The 19,952-nt window shown below is 53.8% G+C and overlaps 1 protein-coding gene across 1 annotated transcript in view; it reads left to right on the top strand.

Moving 5' to 3' along the window:
- The window catches only part of PRDM15 (PR/SET domain 15), a 59,944-nt gene that overhangs the window by 26,711 nt on the left and 13,281 nt on the right, over positions 1-19,952 (top strand). Inside the window, exons 8-19 of the mRNA XM_054578611.1 lie at positions 264-393; positions 1,711-1,892; positions 2,033-2,127; positions 2,570-2,657; positions 3,340-3,399; positions 6,451-6,618; positions 8,916-9,010; positions 10,170-10,301; positions 11,871-12,005; positions 12,833-12,996; positions 13,854-13,933; positions 14,289-14,408. Coding sequence (XP_054434586.1) covers positions 264-393; positions 1,711-1,892; positions 2,033-2,127; positions 2,570-2,657; positions 3,340-3,399; positions 6,451-6,618; positions 8,916-9,010; positions 10,170-10,301; positions 11,871-12,005; positions 12,833-12,996; positions 13,854-13,933; positions 14,289-14,408 — 1,449 coding nt within the window. The remainder of the gene's footprint in view (positions 1-263; positions 394-1,710; positions 1,893-2,032; positions 2,128-2,569; positions 2,658-3,339; positions 3,400-6,450; positions 6,619-8,915; positions 9,011-10,169; positions 10,302-11,870; positions 12,006-12,832; positions 12,997-13,853; positions 13,934-14,288; positions 14,409-19,952) is intronic.

Below are 19,952 nucleotides of genomic sequence, written 5' to 3'. Positions count from 1 at the left end.
TAGCATTATAACTGTTGTGGTTTTAAAAACGAAGCACCGTGTGCACCTCCAGTTTTGAGGTAAGAATATCTTCTTTTTCTGTATGTACAGATAAACATGCGGGTTCTAAAATATTGCTAGTTTTCCTTTCTTTTCTTGTCACGCGTGTAAATCTTGCAGGCCAGGTCGTTGGCCTGGCCATGGTGCCCTTGGGCGCGTCATCTCGGGCGGGCTGTGTTCTGTCCCCTGCCCTGGCGATGACGTGGCCTGTGCCTTCTGCGCAGAGCAAGTGGCAGAGATCATCACTGAGGTGCCGCCGGACGAGCCCGCGACTGCGACGCCGGACGAGCACATCATGGAGCTGGTTTTGGGGAAGCTGGCCACCACCACCAGCGACGCCACTGCAGTGCCAAAGTGAGTCAGCACGCAGGACGGGAAGCGGCAGTGGCCGCGAATCTGTTTGGGAGGGAAGGCGCCTCCTGGCGGGAAGGCCTGATGGCGGGGTTTTGTTTCTTGTGGTGGCAACAGACGAGCTTGGGAAGCAATAGGAACCCAGGAGTTTACTGGTGCGTCCACTCTGAAAAGTGTTTACAATATTTTTATTGTAGTAAAATAGACATAGCATGACACTTAACCCGCTTCACCATTTTAAGAGTAGAGTCCAGTGTTTTTAAATACATTCCCCATCATCCATCTCATAACTCTTTATCTCCCTTAAACGGAAACACTATGCCCATCGAACAATTACTCCCCACCCCCCGCCCCCCAGCCCCTGGCACCCACCCTTCTACTCCCTGTGTCTGTGAATCTGAGTACCGTAGGGACCTCACGGAAGTGAGATCACACAGCGCTGCCCTTTTGTATCTGGCTTCTGTCACTCAGCATGAGGTCCTCGAGGGTCACCCGTGAGGTGGCCTGTGTCAGAATGTCCTTGTGTTTTAAGGCAGAGGAATACTCCATCGGATGGATAGACCACATTTTATTTTTCCATTCCTGCTTCAACGGCCCTTGGGCTGCCTCCGCCTCTTGGCCAGTATGATAGATAAAGCAGTTTTAGATTGAATTTCTGTAAATGTAACACCTTACTCAGTGTTCTCTGTTTTCTTTTGGCAAACAAGGAAAGTGTATTTTGCCTTTTGTTGTTATTCCTGGGTGATTTTTGCCCTGAAGCAGAATAAGCTGGTGGCAGTTTTTTCCTCCTCTGGCTCTTTTTGGAGCACCTCTTACATTCTCAAAATGTGCCTGGTCCTCCATCGTCCAAGAACCTGCAGAAATACCGAAACCAAAGTCACGTCAGACATGGTGTTACCTGTTTATTTATTTACAGCCTATCTTAGTGCCCCGAGGGTTTCTGTGACTTACAGTCAGAAACCCGCTCAACAGGCAGAAGGTGTTTTAAAAGTCAGGTTCAGGAAAACAGAAAGCGGCGAGGACAGCCGCACAGACGTGGCTGCTCGACTGACGCGCAGCCCGAGCCTGAGGCCCCCGGGCGGCCAGAGTTCAGCTTGCTGGGATGAGCGGCTCGTACCGAGGCAGCTTCCGGTGCCCCCCCTGCGGGATGCCCAGGCCCCTCGGGGATGCCCGAGCTTGTCTCCTTCATCCTCCCATTGAGCCGGGACGATTTGGAAGGACCCCTTCCAAGATGGCTGTAACCTGGAACTCTTTCCCCCAACAACCCGGTGCCCCCCGCCGCCCGCCCCGTCTTACGGTTCGCTTGTCCCCCTTGGTCAGGTTCTCCCATCATCAGAGCAGCAGCATGGCGCTCAAGAGGAGCCTGATCCTCTCGAGCCGACACGGCATCCGGCGGAAGCTGGTCCGGCAGCTGGGGGAGCACCGGCGGGTCTACCAGTGCAGCACCTGCAGCAAGGTCTTCCAGAACAGCAGCAACCTGAGCAGGCACGTGCGCTCGCACGGTGAGTCCTGGGGCCTCGGCTGTCGGCCGCGTGGCCGACGGCCTGCCCATCCCGTGCGGACCCGTAAGCTAGCGGCTCAGGGGCACACGCGTCTCAGGTCACGCCTGCAGTCGGATCAGCTTTTTTTGTTGGTTCCTTAGGTGACAAGCTGTTCAAGTGTGAGGAGTGTGCAAAGCTGTTCAGCCGTAAGGAGAGTCTGAAGCAGCATGTCTCTTACAAGCACAGCAGGAACGAGGTGGGTGCAGCTGTGGGTTCCCTTCCGGGTTACGGGGCAACGCAGGCCATCAACCGAGCAGTCAGGGCAGGGAGAGAAGTTAGAGTCTGGAGAACCGAAACAGCCGAGCCTGGTGGTTCTGGACACATTCAGGTGGCCTGGCCAGGCCCAGACACATTCAGGTGGCCTGGCCAGGCACAGACAGGGAGGCCTGGAGGTGTGCGGGGGTTGGGGGTGGCGGGCCACTGTGGGCTGTGCGGGTCCCTGAGTGTGGGGTGCTCTTTCTAGAGCAATTGGGTGGGAAGAGTGAAAAATTCTTCATGTTCCTAAGTTGCGTAGGAGAGTTGTAGAGAAGCGTTGTAAACCACACATGTAGAAGTCGCTAGAATGTTCCATCAGGGAGCTCATTCTGCTTGGACCTCCTTGGGCTCCCCTCCTCACTGACACCCTGCCTTCTGCCCAGGTGGACAGCGAATACAGGTACCGGTGCGGCACCTGTGAGAAGACCTTCCGCATCGAGAGCGCGCTGGAATTTCACAACTGCCGGACAGGTGAGCGGGCGCCGTCCAGCGTCGGTTCCCAGGTGATGGTGTGGAAGCCGGGGAACATTCAAAGGGAGTGAAGATGGAGTTAACAAATAACCGTACTTCTAACATCTCCCACCACTCGTTGGCTAGTCTAAAGACACAGAGGGAAACTTCCTGCGTCTACAGGAACTTATTTTTCCCACTTTCTGTGATGCATGCCCCACATCTGAGACCGCAGGTCATCCCCGCTCAGTCCCGTGAGCAGCGGTGCCGCGTTTGTGCCAGGACCACGTGAGAAATAAAGAGGGGGGAGCGACTGTCTCTGCCTTGTCGGAAGGGTCTCCCGTAACCGTTGGCCTTCCTTTATGTGTGGAACCATCAGCGTCCAGGACAGGGCGCCGTGCCGCCTCGCCCAGACCATGGTGCCCTGAGCCTGCTTCTGTCCGCCAGTCTCCAGAAGTGACGTGGGACCTCGTTTTACTTGTGCTGCGATGAGCCGGTGCCGAGGGGGCCTCCCTGGGTCTGGGCAAGCGTGCCGGGCGCTGTCCCTGGATGAGCTGGCGGCTGGCCGGCGCGCGATACAGAAACCCCTACGCACAGCAAGGAGGCGGTGGCGGGGGAGCCCGGCCAGCGGAGAAGCCCCCGGCCAGTTCCCGCTGCACTCTCCCCGTGCGCTGCGGGTGACTTGCGTTCTCCCTCTCTCTAGGAACCCTAGCACACCCGGGAGAGGGGGGGACCAGTGGCAGTCGGCTTAGAGACCTACCAGGTTAGCCTTCCATACCGAACCCTTCCTGTTGACCCCTCTGTGTGTGTCACCTGTATCTCTGTGCCGGTTCTTGTTAAGGTGGGTCTCTGGGGAACCTTGACCAGCATAGCTAAAGTGCCACAGCCCAACCCGCCGCCGCCGCCACCGCCTGGCCGGGCAGCATCTCCTGTGTCCAGCGGCGTCTGCTGTGTCCCTTGTTTGGTTCATTTGTTTGTTTGTTCTGCTGTGAGGGCTCCTGTCTGAACCATGGCTTGTCCTTCGTCCACGGCGCCTTGCCTGCTCCTGTGGCAGGCGAGTCTTGTTTCACCTGAGCTCCAGCTGCTCTGCAGCCCCCTTGTCCATGACATTAAGTGACCTTGGAGGCTTCCAAACAGACTTCCGGGGTGCCACGCTACCTACACTCAGCCCTGCACCCCAGGTGCGCCCCAAATCTGGGCCAAGCCACCCAGCAGACTCCACTGCTGCTCCAGCAGCCAGAGAGGCGTTGCCAGGGTTGTCGTCCCGTGCCGGGCGATGCCCGTGTGGCCACGTGCGGATCCGCACCAGAGCAGGAATGGGGCGGGGCTGTCGGGGTGTCGGGAGCGAGAGCGGCGCCCCATCCTGTCCCGTGTTTGGAGAGCGCCTCAGGGCCCCAGAAGAGGGGAGAGGAGTTGTCCTCTTTAACTGCCTCTCTGGACACAGATGAAGTAGAAAGTAACCAAAGAAGTCAAAGCCGCAGTTGCTACACGTCAGTTAAAATCCTGGCAAACCAGACTTTCTTCTTCATTATATAGAAGTAACCGAGCAGCGGCGACTGAAATGCACTTTGTATTTTCCTAAGATGCTCTGATTTCAAAGGTTGGAAGTTTTAGATGAAAAACGAAGGATAAATTTGGAAATGGAGCTCATTTCATGACCGTATTTGCGCACTGTTGTACTTCTTATCTGTTTACATTAGGAAAATGTGTGTCTTCCGTAGACCATTAAACCAAGATTTTGTACAGTGCGAGGGAGAAGCTCTGGAATGTGTAGCCTGATAGGTTTCCCTCAAGCTGCTGCTCACCACAGCCTGTCCTGGTGGGACAAGGGGATGGCGTAACTCCTCTACGCGGCCCTTGCACTGCCCGACCCTCAGACTCTAGAGCAGCAAGGGTCATGCCCAGGCCCTCAGGCAAAACAGCCCGTTAGGCTCCCTGCAGGGCGCTCCCCGAGATCCACAGCCTCGGCTCCGGGGACCCTGTGCCCTCACCCTCCACCAGAGGCTGGGGAACAGGCCTTCGTTCTCATGGCTGCGATTCATTAAAACCCAAATGTAGAGCCCGCGGGCACCGGCGCCATGGGTGGCCCTGGGGCCTGTCTGCGAGCCTGGACGGGCGACTGGGGGTGCCTCGGCAGGGAAGGCCGCCCGGCCTGGCGCGCCGCTCCCGGCCGCCCTCGGGCAGAGGCCGCGTCCGAGCCGGGGCTTCTCGCCGTGTGCTCGGAGGGGCTCGTGAGAGAGAAGCCAAAGCCCAGGGGTGCGCTGCACTGTCCGCGCTGTCAGGCCCCGGGGTGCTGACGCACCTGCCCAGGTGGGAGGCTCACCGTGCTGTCGGCCCCTGCCTGGCGGGGCGGGGGGGGCTCACCTGGGCGGTGGAGCAGGCCCAGCGTGGGCAGGGGTCTCTGTGATCTGATGGAACCGCCTGGGAAGGGTGTGGCTCTTCACCACGCAGGTGGCAGATGCCCTTGGTCTGGTGGTCCCATTCCTTGGAAGCCATACTGAGGGAATTTAGCAGAAAGGGGGAAAAAGCTATGTGCTAAGGATCATTAAATTTTCTACAGTATCAAAAACGCTGAAGTAAATTGTGATAAATGACCTGGATGGACCGTTACTTAGTCACTAAAATAAGTGTGAATGTTTTGCATAATAAGCACACATACTGCGTATACGTGAATGTGTGTACAGGTGATCACGTAGGTGTACCTGGGCTGTGCCTGCACTGGACTCGGGGGCCGCCTGAGGCCCCTGGGCCATTTTCACTGTCACAGCAGGCTGGGGCGGGGGGGACAGGGTGCTGCAGAGCGTCCGCAGAGCCCAGGTCGGCCCCGCAGGGAAGGGCTGGCCCACGTGTCGGCAGCGCCCAGTCTGAGACCTGGGACACGGGGGTCCTCCACTGTGACAGACTGAGACCCTGCTCAGAGTCACTGTAGAAAACAGCAGGTTTCTGTGCAGCCTCCGGCGTTTATGCATTTGGCAAATGTTTACTGACACCAGGAGAGAGTGGTCAGCCGGCCGGAGCCCAGGGCCCAGGAGTGAGGTCAGCACAGTGTGTCCTGAGGCGCTCAGTCTGGAGAGGGATGCACACCGTGACCTACGCTGTCATGCCCACCTGTCCGGGGGGAGTTCTGCTGGGCACCCCATGGTCTGGAGTTCTGGGATTGGGGCCCCAGGAGGGCTGTGGGCAGTGAGGGCTGCCCTCTTGGGCTTGTGTAGGTGGCAGACTCAGGGACAACTGTCCATGGAGCGAGGAGATGATGTGGGGGTGGGGCAAGGGGCAGATCAGAGAGGGCAGGGGGCTGGTGCCGGGTGTGAGGCCCCGAGATCCCTGAGCCACGGCGAGAGGAAAGACCGGCAATGGGAGAGGTGGGCACGCAGTGCAGCTGCCGATGGCCCTGCTGCCTGCCCGCACCCAGAGCAGGCCTTCAGGGGAGCCCGGAGAGCCGAGGGACGTCCTGGGCACCTGGAGGGAGGGAGCGCAGCGGGACAGAGAGTGGGCGGGGACTGCCAGAGTTCCTGGTGGAGCTCGGGGACTCCTGGCGAGGAATCATTGGGTGGCGCAGGGGCACGGGGGTGGGGGGCAGGGGTGTGGAGGGGCGCGGGGCGAGGTTTGGTGGTGCCAGGTGAGCTGAATGTTTGCTCCAGCCTGGTGCTCAGGCAGAAGCCACAATAGTACAGGCGACACTGCTTCCTGGCCGTGTGGTCCCCAAGCGTTTGCGCCCTTCACTGTACCCGTGGCCATTCCCACAGCCCCGTGTGGAGCCTGCGTCCGATGCCGTTTACCTAAGAGCTGCCGTGTTGGCTTGCTTTCTGTGCAGATGACAAGACGTTCCAGTGTGAGATGTGTTTCAGATTCTTCTCCACCAACAGCAACCTGTCCAAGCACAAGAAGAAGCACGGGGACAAGAAGTTTGCTTGCGAAGTCTGCAACAAAATGTTCTACCGCAAGGACGTCATGCTTGACCACCAGAGGAGGCACCTGGAAGGTGAGTTTGAACACAGTGGTTTTCCGCCTGTGGCTGAGCTCCTGGGCGGGAGGGGTGCGGTGGAGGGGGCCGCACCCATGTTGTCCCAGCTCTCTGGGTGCAGTTTGGCTCTGCCGCCCTCTGGCAGAGCCGTCACGCTGTGAGAATTCAGCTCAGGCAGGGTGACAGGACCGCAGGGTCGCGTGCTGACGGGAGCAGCTGGAAATGTCCCAAGTGCTGAGCAGGGATAGAGTTAAGGAAACCGGGCTCCTTATAGGATTGAATGTGTAGTCTTTAAAAACATTTTTTTCAAAGAGTTTTTTTTTTTAACAGTATGAGAAAATGCTTTTGACATGGTAGAATATAGGATAAAAACAGTGTACGGGGCATGCTTTGTGCCACATGCACGGAGCAGAGTGTCCCAGGCGGAGGCTGCTGGTGGGGCCCATGGCCGAGTTTCCCTGGCTCCTCTCCTCTCTGGAGGGAGGCCCTGGCGCCCTTCCATCTGTAGCAGCCTTGGGGCCCAGGGGCACGGCCTGTCCACGCGGTGGGCCTCTGAGAGGTCAGGTGCAAGAGCTGCGTGGACTTCAGTGGGGCCAGTGACGGGGAGAGACAGGAAGTGCTTGAGAGCTGGAAACAAGGGCTAGGGTTTGGGGGACCCGGTGGGGCAGGCCCTGAGCTGTGCAGGCAGCGCCCCGAAAGGGACGGCACGGGCACGGAGAAGCACGGGCGCACCCTCACCCTGGGGCTTTCCGCAGGCGGGCCCCTCGGCACGCCTTCCTCCAGGGCGCATTGGCGGGCCGCCTGGGTCTCACCCTGGCGCGGCTCTGCTGCTGGCCGGCCTCCCTGAGCAGTGCGCCTTCTCATAAATGTTGGGGAAAAACCGTTTCCTAAAGAACTGCAAATGCAGTACAGCTGAGCCCTCAGTTACCGGTGTTGGCAGGGTCTGTGGCTTTACGTGGAACGGCCCGCAACAGAACCAGCTCCGCCACAGGTTAATTGATGGAAACAGGGTTACGGTCCTTTGGCGTCTCATCAACCTTGTGATGAAATGACGTGATTTGAGGACCTGCTATATACGCTTGTTGGGGAAAAACTCGGCAAACAAAGCTGTGTGTGAGGCCTCCCTGTGCCTCACAGGTGTGGTGCATACGTGTCGTCATGCCTTTCTTAAACGAGACCGCAGTCACAGTTTGTCCGCCCAGCTTTTTCACCGGGCTGTTCTTCATGTGGCCTCGTAAGATCCACCACTTTTTCCTCTCTGCTTCGTTAGGTGGAGCACAGAGGGACTCACGAGCCAAATGCAGTGACTGGGTGGCCTTGGGGATGCTCTGGCCTCAGTTTCTGCCCCTGTGTGGTGGGGACGACCGTCTTGTCTGCCTCCCTAGGCTGGTGGGCGGCTGAACCAGACCCTGCCTGTAAAGTCCCAAGCGAGGGCCTGTGTCCTGGCCGCCGTCAGCAGCGCTGGAAGCCTGGTGTTTCCTGATGGACAGACAGAGGCCTGTGCCTGGGCTGTTCTACACCTTTATTTTACATGTGACACAGAACTCATTATTTTCTGCCAGAGTAAACTAACGCTGCCGTGGCCGTTCTGTGGTCACCCCCTTTGCGCTGGGGGTAGTGTAAGCCCCACCCTGGCCTGGTGCGCCGCGGCCGCCATGGAGGCAACGCATTTTTGGGCATTCTTGCGTCGGCCCCACTTTCACACCATGTCATGTAGGAACGTCCCAGAAAGTGTAGAAAAAGAGACCACGAGAAGTGAATTTCTCTTTTGTTCAAAGATAACCTATTTCATGCAGACTTCTAAAAGTATTTTGATCCCAGTTATGAACAGTTATGCCTTAAAACCATGCGATTTTATTATCATCTGACTTTGCACCCTGATCCTGATTCAGCTGATTTCATCGGAAGGAGGAACATTGGCCTCTGTTTAATACAAAGCCTGCCCACTTAGAGCCACCTCTGAGAAGGCTGCCTTTTCTCGGCACCTCTCCGCTGTGCACAGGCACCTTCCCCGTGGCAGTTCATCGTAACCCTCCCACCTTGTAAAATGGAAAACACATGCTGCTCCCATGTTTCTAGATGTTTCAGATGTGACAGCCGTGTCACCGAACCCCGAGGGCACATGTAGTCTCTTCTCTCCCTGTGTAGGAGCAGCGGTTAGTGCTGGCCCATGTCACATCCAAGTGACACCACCCGTTCATTTGTCCCCACATGGTGGACAGCTGTCTCCTGTCCTCTGGAAATGACGCTGGGCTGAAGCAGAACTGACCGAGGTCACATGTTGACTCTCTCGCTTGGGCGGGTGGGCATTTCAGGAGTCCGGCGGGTGAAGAGAGAAGACCTGGAGACCAGCGGTGAGAGCTTGGTCCGCTACAAGAAGGAGCCTTCGGGATGCCCCGTGTGTGGCAAGGTAACGTTCGCACGCTGCTCTGCCGTCCGAGACACAGGGCTCCTTGTTTCCTTACGTTCGCGCTCTGAGCGCTGCCCACTGGCCATCCGGGGGGAGGTTCCGGGGGAGAGTGGGCACTCGGGTGGCCTTAAGCTGCACCCTCCACTCATTCCTGTCATTTCGATCTTTTGCTGTTGAGCTGGGTCTCCAGCGAATGAGCTTAGAAATGAGCGTTTTCTCTGCTGGAGCCTCTTCCCTGTGGCTGCAGTCCCCCGTTGCGCACCCTTGGTGCTTGCGTTCTTGCGCCCTCCTTGTTGCAGAGACCAGAGCGAGTGCACCGGGAGGAGGGAGGCCCTGGGGGCTCAATGCTGTCTATGGGGACTGGTCTCCCCTGTGGCACTTCTGAGTGACAGCACCCAAAACCCCATGGCCACAGATGCTCCGTGGCACGTTCCCCAAGTGGGCGAAGGTAGTGTCCCCCTTATGAGCAGAACCGTCCAGGGTGCATCTGAGGTGGCCAGCGCAGCGGCCGACTCCTTAGCAGAGAAGCTGGACCCTAAATGCCCAGCAGTGCACTGCCCGCCAGAGGGGCCTGGGCTCCGTCCGGCGGTGCAGGCCCACGTGGGCGCCATGCTGGCACCGCATTCCGAGCCCCGGCAGGGTGCCATGGAGAACGGTAGCATCCTTCGCAGATGAAGGTGGTCTTGTGCTCACCTTAGACTCACCTCCCATGACTCGAGAACGTGCCCAGGTCAGCCGTGTGCCTGGGACTGGCACTCGTGTCCCTGTCAGTGTGCAGGGTGTGTGCTGCAGCGGGGATCCCAGAGGGGTCCCAGGCGGGCTTTGTGCCACCACCTGCGGGGGGTTGGGAGCATGACCACCAGCTTGTGTTTGGGTATGGTTTCTGAGTCAGCCACATGCAGGCCACGTGAGCCTCCTGGTGCTGGGCCCTGGAGTCATGGCAGTTCCTCGGCAGCCGCCAGGCCCAGGCACTAGAGAAGCGACAGCCACAGCCGGGCAGCCCGTGGCAGCTTGGGACGGCCTGGTGCTGCATGGTGACATTACCAGATTTCCTGACCTTTTCAAGAGAAGACAGAAACTGTGCCTTCACGGCCGCAGCCTCCCCAGCGAAGCCCAGCGCCTGCGCAAGGCGCCTCACGCCCGGCCCTTCGGCCCACAGGTGTTCTCCTGCAGGAGCAACATGAACAAGCACCTGCTGACGCACGGCGACAAGAAGTACACCTGCGAGATCTGCGGCCGCAAGTTCTTCCGCGTGGACGTGCTCCGGGACCACATCCACGTCCACTTCAAGGTGTCGGCCGGGTCGCCCCTCCCGGTAGCTCATGCGGGGGTGGGGCGTGGTGGGCCCTCAGGCCAGCACCCGAACTCGCTGGCCGCTTGGCCATGTTGCCGCTTTTCGGATGAGTCCTCGTGAGGGTTCACTGGTCTCGTGCAGCCCCAGGGCAGAGCCTCCATTAAAATGCCTCCCGCCAGGTGGTGGGAAGGTGGTGTTTGCTTCCCTCCTCCCTGCCCTTGAGGAAAGGAGGCGGGTCATCATTAGGGGCAGGAGGAGAGCTGACCCAGGGAGAATGAACAGATGACAGGTGGTGCCGAGGCCCAGATGCACCTGGGAGCACACACCCTGGAGACCCCCGCCTGCCCGCAGCTCAGTGACTGTTGGGGGCTGGCTCCTGCCTGCAGGGGCTGGGATTTCCCTGGGCAGGCAGAGAAGGTGCAGGCGGGCCGTGAGTGTGCGGGGGCGGGGGGCCCTAGTGCTGTCGCCCGCTGTGCCTCCGTGTTTCCCTCTGTGAAGCAGGGCCCTGAGCCCTGCCACGGGAGTGGATTTCTATGCGGGTTAAACTGAACCCAGCAGAGGCGAAGGGCCTGGCCGGCCTGAGTGCCCTGGGGCCGTGTGGCCCCTGAACAGGTACTCGTCCTCCTCGGGCTGTGCTCTTCTCAGAGAGTTGCCCCTTCTTTGCTAACGGAAACTAAGGATCCGATCTGAGCCGATGTTGAGGAAATGGAACTGCGGCCTTTGTGGAAACCTCTGTGCTTCGGCCAGGGAGAGCAGGGCAGAGAGGACAGTGAGCTTTTCGGTGGAACGCTCTCCCCCGCCACCCAGGGTCCTAAGTTTCGCTTTCTGATGAAACTTGGCCCGCAGTGCTGGGTGTCCTGGCAGCCTCTGCCCGCAAAGGGGCAGTGGCAGTGAGCGGCCAGCCGCCCGCATGGCTGGCAGAAGGAGCGGCTGAGGCGGGGAGCTGACCGCCAGGCATGGCAAGCCCTCCTCCACTCCAGCCGTGGCCGCCGGCCCCCTGAAACGCTGCTCCCTCGGCTCCCAGGCTCGCCCCCCACACAGCTGCTCCCCCCCGAGTGTTTCTGGCCTGTGGAATGACTGTCGGAGTGTTTCTTGCAATCTCTTTCAGAGAAGTAAAAAAATGGAACTTTAGGAATTTGAGGGTAGTGTAACGGTCACGTCACACAGAAAGAGGGCTTAGAGTCCACGGATCCCACCCCAGTGACAGAAGCCACCGTCGAGGCCGGGGATGTCAGGCATTTCCAAGTTCAGGCAGCACCAGGCTGCCCCCCTGCCCCCGGACACAGGGCAGGGAGTTGGCTGTGGCCTGCCCTCGCCCCTCAGTGGGCGTTGGGGATCTATCTGAATGCGAGCCGGGGCGGGCGGGTTTACCATCGGGAAGTGGGGTGCTCGCCGAGGGAGAGCGGCTGTGTCGGGCGTGCCCATCCCGCAAAGGGAGCTCGTGGGACCGCCTGCCTATCTGAGGCGCTGCCTTCTCCCCGCGGCGAACCTCCCTGTAGCTGCGGAATAAACAACCGGGTAAAGCTTCCCCAGGCCGGTTGGAACCCAGCTCTGTGACTTTTCCAGGACATCGCGCTGATGGATGACCACCAAAGGGAAGAGTTTATTGGCAAGATCGGGATCTCCTCAGAAGAAAACGATGACAACTCTGACGAGAGTGCCGACTCGGAGCCTCACAAGTACAGCTGCAAGAGGTGCCAGGTAACGTGGCAGCTCGGGACTGTCAGGAGAGGAAGCTCGGCCCGCCGGGCCCGGGGTGGCGGCCCCACCCGTGCGGGCCTTGTTGCAGGTGTCCTGGGAGGCCGCCCATGTCACTTGGTTCTTAGGGATGGCGTATGGTCTCCCTGCTGTCACATGGACCGCCCTCTCAGAACCAGTCTCCTGACTGGTTTGTGTACGGCTGTGTGGCTCACCGGGTGGGGATCTGGCTCCGTGAAGGCCGGCGGCAGGCGGGGCCTCCCCTCCCCACCCCTTCTGCCCCACTTGGGCCACTGGCCCTTCTCTGCCACCTGCCCCACGCGTGAAGGGGGGCCTTGCTCAGAGGCAGTGGTTTTGTTCTCTGGGGACCCCGGGCTCCATTTTCAGCAGCTTGCAGTGTGAGGCATGGTTCCTGCTCTGGGCTCCACTGCGCGGGAAGGCGCAGTTCATGCCCTATTGCGTGCAGGTGCCTCTGTTCCCTGTGCACACCGGCACCTGTGTGCTCATCGGGGCACCTGGCCGTGCATCTGCATCAGGCGTGGGCGAGAGACAGGGAGGTCAGGGGGGTGCAGAAGGGGCGGGCTCAGGGCTCTGCTGGTCTGGAGAGGAGGCTGGGAGGCCAGGATCTGCCCGGAGGTCCAGGAGGGGCTGGGGTCCCCTCCTCACAGTCCCTTCGCTGCAGTTTGGCCCGACACTGGCCCTCCCCTGCCCCTCCACACCTGCCAGGGTGATGGGCTCTCATGGGTGTCCCAGCGCCTCGGTGCGTGGCAGTGCGTGCTGAGCTGCAGGGGCCGCGCTGGGCATGGGCTGAGCCGTGTGCCTGCCCGCAGCTCACCTTCGGCCGTGGGAAGGAGTACCTGAAGCACATCATGGAAGTGCACAAGGAGAAGGGCTACGGCTGCAGCACCTGCAACCGGCGCTTCGCCCTGAAGGCCACCTACCACGCCCACATGGTCATCCACCGCGAGAACCTGCCGGACCCCAACGTGCAGAAGTGAGGCTCCCGGGGCTGCGGGCTGCAGCGCGGGTGATGGCCGAGGGAGGTGCAGAGAGGCAGCGCTCCAACGGGCACGCCCGCCTGCTCTGCGAGCCGCGCCGGGTCCTGGGGAGGGGCCTCCCCGTTGATCCTGTGCCCCGCTGGTCCTGCTCCGGCCCCGCATACCCCCTGCCGGGACTCCGTGTGAGCAGCCATGTGCCAGGCCTGCCGGGCCACCGGAAGCCCTTTCCCCCAGTTATGAGGGTCCCTGCCCCACGTCTGGTTGCAGCGCGGCCTCCGTGCTCTGAGCCTGAGCAAGGGAGCAGACAGGCAGCTCCGGCTGCCAGAACAAAGTGCCACTGGCCGGGCTACCGGAGCAGCAAGGACGTGCTGTCTCAGCCCTGGAGGCTGGAGGTCTGGGTCGAGGTGTCGCCCGGCTGCTTCCCTCGGGCTGTGACAGGGAGCCTGGCGCAGGCCCCTCCCCCGGCTTGTCCTTGGCTGTCTCCTCTCTGTGTCCGTGCACAGTCATCCCTCTACCCAGGTCTCCGTCCAAATCTCACCTTTTCACAAGGACACCAGCCATACTGGATTAGGGGCGCCTCCAGTGACCTCATTTTATCTTAGTCACTCGTGAAGCCCCAATCTCCCGATACAGTTGTATTTTGGGGAATTGGGGATTGGGACTTAAACATGAATTTGAGTCAGGGAGGGGGTTCACACTAAGCCCATGATAGCCCTAAAATCTTTGTGTCTGTTGCCACCTCTGTTGTCCCTTTTTGGTGTCACCTTTGCTGACCATGGGGCTTAGGAAGGGTGGACCTGCCGCAGATGGTCCCCGAGGCTGCGGGGCCGCCCTGACTGTGGTCTGGTTTCAGGTACATTCACCCATGTGAGATCTGTGGGCGGATCTTCAACAGCATCGGGAACTTGGAGCGGCATAAACTCATCCACACGGGTAGGTGTGCCCCGGGACACGGGGCCGGGAGCAGAACTGGGCCGGCGGGCCTTTTCTGCAGAGCAGTCACGCTTTGTCCCCTTTGCATTGCATTCTTCTTTCCCCGGCTTCTCCTGCCCTGACCACCTCGTCCACGCGTAGCAGAGCCTCTCCCTGCTTGTCACCCCTCCAGGTCCTCGGGACCTCCTCCTTGCCAAAGAGCCCAAAAGAAGGTTCTGAGGAGGCGGAGGAAGGGATGCCTCCGTGCTTGATTCCAGCTGTGGGGAGGCTGCCTTCCCGCCCAGTTACCGCCTTTATGCTGTGACCATGGATGCGGGTCGTACAGGCTTGAAATTTGGGTACGTTTATTTGTAAGGTGTGAAGAGCCACGCCTGTGAGCAGTGTGGGAAGTCCTTTGCCAGGAAGGACATGCTGAAGGAACACATGCGCGTGCACGACAACATCCGGGAGTACCTGTGCGCCGAGTGTGGGAAAGGTACGTGCAGGGCGGGCGCCCGCCAGGTGCAGACGCCTGGGTCGCAGGTGGGCTGCCAGCCATGGAGCCCTGGTGGAGGCTGGGCGGGAACTGGCCCATCAGGGCGAGGGGTCCTCGCGGCCGTCGGAGGGAGCCCGGCTGGGAGGGAAGCACTGCATTGAGGGGTCTAGGAGAAAAACAGTCGTCCGGAAGACACAAAGACATGAGGGGTTCAAGGCACAGCTTGTTTTAAAAGCAGGGAAATAATACAGCACGTAATTGTGTGAAATACAAACTAATCCTAAGAATCACCATGGAATCTGAGCGTAAATGCGAAGTCCTCGGCTGTGAGCTGCCACCGACTGCAGCCAGCTGGGTGCTAAGACAGTGACTCATGCCGACCAGCGATCCCTGTGACCTTATTTAATCAGGGGGGGTTAGTTAAATAATAAGCCTATTCCCAAAATATCTCCCAGTCAGTGAAATTTAAAAAAGGATAGTCCCAGTGCATGGTAAAATTTTAACCCATTTCTGATTTTAAAAAGCCACAAGTATCCAAAGGCCTCGCCCAGTGGACCTTTCTTTGGCTCTTTGAAGCAGCCACACAGCGGAGAGCAACAGGTCTGCCCTCGTTCAGATAAAGTTTATCTGCTCTGCCATTAGGATCTTTTTAAAATTCTGTATTCCATAAGGGTTTTATTTTTTCCTTTTTTTTAAAATTGAGACATAGTTGACGCATAACTGTGTAAGTGTAAAGTGTACTATGTATTGGTTTGATACATTTATAAATTGTAGTACAATTACTACAGCGGGGCCTGTCATATCACATATTTATTATCATTTCTTTTTGTGTGGAGAATAGTTAAGATATAGACTCTTAGCAACTTTGAAGTTTATAATATAACATCATAGACTGTAGATACCATGCTGTGCATTGTATCTCCAGAACTTCTTCATCTGCTATTTGTGCCCTTAAGCAACCGCTCCCAATTCCCCCAGCTCAGCCCCTCCTAACCACCATTCTACTGTGTTTTCACAAGTTCAGTTTTTTAAGTAACCATATATATGTGATACATAGTATTTGTCTCTGTTGTAATTATCTCACTTAGCATAACACCTTTAAGAGCCATCCACACTGTTGCAAGTGGCAGGAAAGATCCATCCACATTGTTGCAAACGGCAAGCTTTCCTTCTTTCTCTTGGCTGAGTGATCCTCCATTATCCATTCATCTATGAGGGACACTCAGGTTGTTTTCTTTCTTGGCTGTTGTGACTAACGTAGCAGTGAACATGGGGGCGGAGGTATCTCTTCGAGATTCTGCTTTCATTTCTTTTGGATATATACCCAGAAGTGGAATTGCTAGACCATGTGGAAGTTCAATTTTTAATTGTTTGCAGAACTGCTGCTCTATTTTCCGTGGGGGCTGCACCAGTTTTCATTCCCACTAGCAGTACACAAGGGTTCCCTTTTCTCCACATCTTCACCAGTGTTTGTCATCTCTTGTCTTTTTGATAATATCCATTTAAACTGGTGTGAGGTAATTTCCCATTATGGTTTTAATTTGTTTTCCGTGATGATTAGTGACGCTGAGCACATTTTTATGTACCTGTTGTCCATTTATAAGCCTTTGGAAAAATGCCTATTCAGTTCCTTAACCCATTTTTAATTGGATTCTTTTTCTTTATCTTTTTTATTTTTATTTTTTTGCTATTGACTTGTGCAACTTCTTTATCTTTTGGATGTTAGTCCGGTATATGGTATGGGACTATTTTCTCTGATTCTGTAAGGTTGTTTTGATGGTTTCCTTTGCTGTGCAGAGCTCGTTAGTTTAATGTCCCATAGGTTTATTTTAGTTTTTGTTGTCTATGCTTTTGTGACTTATCCAAGGAATCACTGCCTCTACCAATATCAAGGGTATTTTATCCTGTGTTTTCTTTTAGGAGTTTTTTTGTTTCAGGTCTTACATTTAAATCTTTGATACATTTCGAGTTAATTTTTGTGAGTGGTATAAAATAGGTGTTTATTCTTCTACATATGTGGTACCCAATTTTCCCAATACCGTTTATTGAAGAAACTGTCTTTTCTCCATTGTGTGTTCTTGGCACCCTTGTCAAAAATTAGTTGACTATTTTTGTGAGGGTTTATTTCAGGCTTCTCCATTCTGTTCCATGGATCTATGTGCCTGTTTTTATGCCAGTACCATACTGTTTTGATTACTGTAGCCATGTGATGTGTAATATAATACATCAGGTGTAGTGATACCTCCAACTTTGTTCTACTTTCTCAGAATTATTTTGGCTACTTGGAGTCTTCTGTGGTTCCTAATACATTTTAGAGTAGTCTTTCTATTTCTGTGGAAAACATCATTGGAATTTTTATCAGGATTGCATTGAATCTCTGGATTGCTTTGGCCAGTGTGGGTATTTTCACAATATTAATTCTCCTAATTCATGGACATGGGATATCTTTCCATTTACTTGTGTCCTCTTCAGTGTCTTTCATCAGTGTGTTACAGTTTTCAGTATTCAGGTCTTTCGTCTCCTTGGTTAAATTTATTCCTAAGTGTTTTATTGTTTTCAATACTATTGTAAATGGGATTGCCTTCTTAATTTCTCTTTCATATAATTTGTTGTTATTCTATAGAAAAGCAACTGATTTCTTTATACTGATTTTGTACCCTACAACTTTACTTAATTCATTCATCAGATCTAACAGTTTTTTTATTTTTTGTATTTTATTTCATCTTTATTGAATTTTTCTGTTACCTTTTAGTCCCCTTACCCCCCCCGCCCCCCGGCAGTCACCACACTGTGGTCCCTGCCTTTCCCCTCTCTGCTCAGTCCCTCTGCCCCTCACCACCCCCACCCCGAGCTGCCATCCTGCTCGCCGTCTACGAGTCTGTCCCCATTTTTCTTATTAGTTCAGTTTGTTCTTTAGATTCCACATATGAGTGAGATCATACGGTGTTTGTCTTTCTCTGACTGGCTTGTTTCACGTAGCATAATGTTCTCCAGGTCCAGCCATAGTGTCACAAAGGGTAAAATTTTCTTTCTTTCTTTCTTTTTTTTCCTTATGGCCAAGTGGTATTCCATTGTGTAAATGTCCAGTAGGTGTTTTATCCACTCATCTGTTAATGGACACTTCGGCTGCTTCCATATCTTGGCGATTGTAAATAGTGCTGCAATGAACATAGGGGTGCTTATGTTCTTTTGAATTAGTGTTTTGGATTCCTTTGGATATATTCCAGGAAATAGCATCACTGGGTCAAAAGGCAGGTCCATTTTGAATTTTTTGAGGTATCTCCATACTGTTTTCCACAGTGGCTGCACTGAGGAAAATCTACATTCCCACCAGCAGTGCAAAAGGGCTCCCCTTTCTCCACATCCTCACCAGCGCTTGTGTGTTGATTTATTGATGATGGCCATTCTGACAGATGTGAGATGGTGTCTCATTGAGGTTTAAATTTGCATTTCTCTGACGATTAGTGATGTTGAGCATCTTTTCGTATGTTTATTGGCCAGCTGTATGTCCTCCTTGGAGAAATGTCTATTTAGGTCCTTTGCCCATATTTGAATTGGGGTGTTGTTTATTTTTCTGGTGTTGTAAATATTTTATAAATGTTGGTTATTAACCCCTTATCAGATGTATCAGCGAATATACTCTCCCATTCTATGGGTTGTCTTTTTATATTGTTGATGACTTCCTATGCTGTGCAAAAACTTTTTAGTTTGATGTAGTCCCATTTGTTTATTTTTTCTTACGTTTCCCTTGCCTGAGGAGATATATCTGATAAAAAAAATTGCTTACAAGCAATGTCTGAGATTTTGCAGCCTGTGTTTTCTTTTAGGATTTTTATGGTTTTGGGTCTAACATTTAAGTCTTCGATCTATTTTGAATTTATTCTTGTGGGTGGTATAAGGCGGTGGTCTAATTTCATTTTTCTGCATTATCTGTCCAATTTTCCCAACACCATTTATTGAATAAACTGTCTTTAGCCCATTTTAAGTACTTGCTTCTTCTGTCAAATATTAATTGACTACAAAGGTGTGGGTTTATTTCTGGGCTCTCTATTCTGTTCCATTGATCTGTATGTCTGTTTTTATGCCAGTACCATGCTGTTTTGATTGCTATGCCCTTGTAATATAGTTTGATACTAGGTAGTATGATTCCTCCAACTTGGTTCTTCTTTCTCAGGATTGCTGTTGCTATGTGGTGCCTTTTGTGTTTCCATATAAATTTTTGAAATATTCTAGTTCCATGAAATATGTCATTGGAATCTTGATTGGAATTGCAGTGGATCTATAGATTGCTTTGGTAGTATGGGCACTTTTCACTGATGTTAAATCTTCCTATCCATGAACATGGTATGTGCTTCCACTTATTTGTATCTTCTTCAGTTTCTTCCTCAGAGTCTTATAATGTCTTTTACATCCTTGATTAGGTTTATTCCTAGGTATTTTATTCTTTTTGAAACAATTGTGAGTGGGATTGTTTTCTTAATTTCCTTTTCTGTTAGTTCATTACTGGCATACAGAAATGCAACTGATTTCTGGATATTAGTTTTGGGTCCTGCTACTTTGCTGAATTCATTTTTCACTTCTGGTAGTGTCTATGTGCTGTATCATGTCATCTGCAAATAAAGACAGTTTTACTACTTCCTTTCCAGTTTGGATGCCTTTTATTTCTTCTTCTTGTCTGATCTGATTGCTGTGGCTAGGACTTCTAATACTGCGTTGAATAAGAGAGGTGAAAGCAGGCATCCCTGTCTTGTTCCCAATCTTAAGGGGAATGCTTGTAGGTTCTGCCCATTGAGTGTGATGCTGGCAGTGGGTTCCCTATATTCCCACTTTGCTGAGAGTTTTTATCATAAGTTGGTGACGGATTTTTATCAAATGCTTTTTCCGCATCTGTTGATAGGGTCATATGGTTTTTATCCTTCATTTTGTTTATGTGGTAAATCACATTTATTGATCTATGAATGTTGTACCAACTTTGCATCCCTGGAATAAACCCTACTTGATCATTCTGTATGGTCTTTTTGATTCATTGCTGTATTCAGTTTGCTAGTATTTTGTTGCAGATTTTAGCATCTATGTTCATCAGAGATACTGGCCTATAACTTTCTTTCTTCATAATGTCTTTATCTGGTTTTGGTATTAGGATAATGCTGGCCTCTTAAAATGAGTTTGGGAGCTTTCCCTCTTCTTGAATTTTGTGAGTTCTAACAGTTTTTTAACGGAGTGCTTAGGGTTTTCTATATATGAGATCATGTCTTCTGTGAACAGAGAAAATTTTACTTCTTCCTTTTTAATCCAAATACCATTTTTTTTTTTTTTGCCTATTTGTTTTGTCTAGTACTTCAAATATTAAGTTGAATAGAAACGGCAAGAGTGGACATCCTTGTCTTATTCCTGATCCCAAAGAAAAGGTGTTTAATTTTCCACCATTAAGTATGATGTGGGTTTGTCAAATTTGGTCTTTAGTATGTTGAAGAACATTCCTTCTAGACCCAGTTTGTTGAGCATTCTTATGAAAGGATGTTGTATTTTGTCAAATGCTTTTTC

This window comes from Pteronotus mesoamericanus, unplaced genomic scaffold (genome assembly GCF_021234165.1).
Source record: "Pteronotus mesoamericanus isolate MK-2021 breed Mesoamerican mustached bat unplaced genomic scaffold, CSHL_Meso_final contig_116, whole genome shotgun sequence".
In the NCBI taxonomy this organism is placed as follows: Eukaryota; Metazoa; Chordata; class Mammalia; order Chiroptera; family Mormoopidae; genus Pteronotus; species Pteronotus mesoamericanus.
Note: the sequence above shows the minus strand (reverse complement) of the source record. Positions and strands in the feature narration are given on the sequence as shown.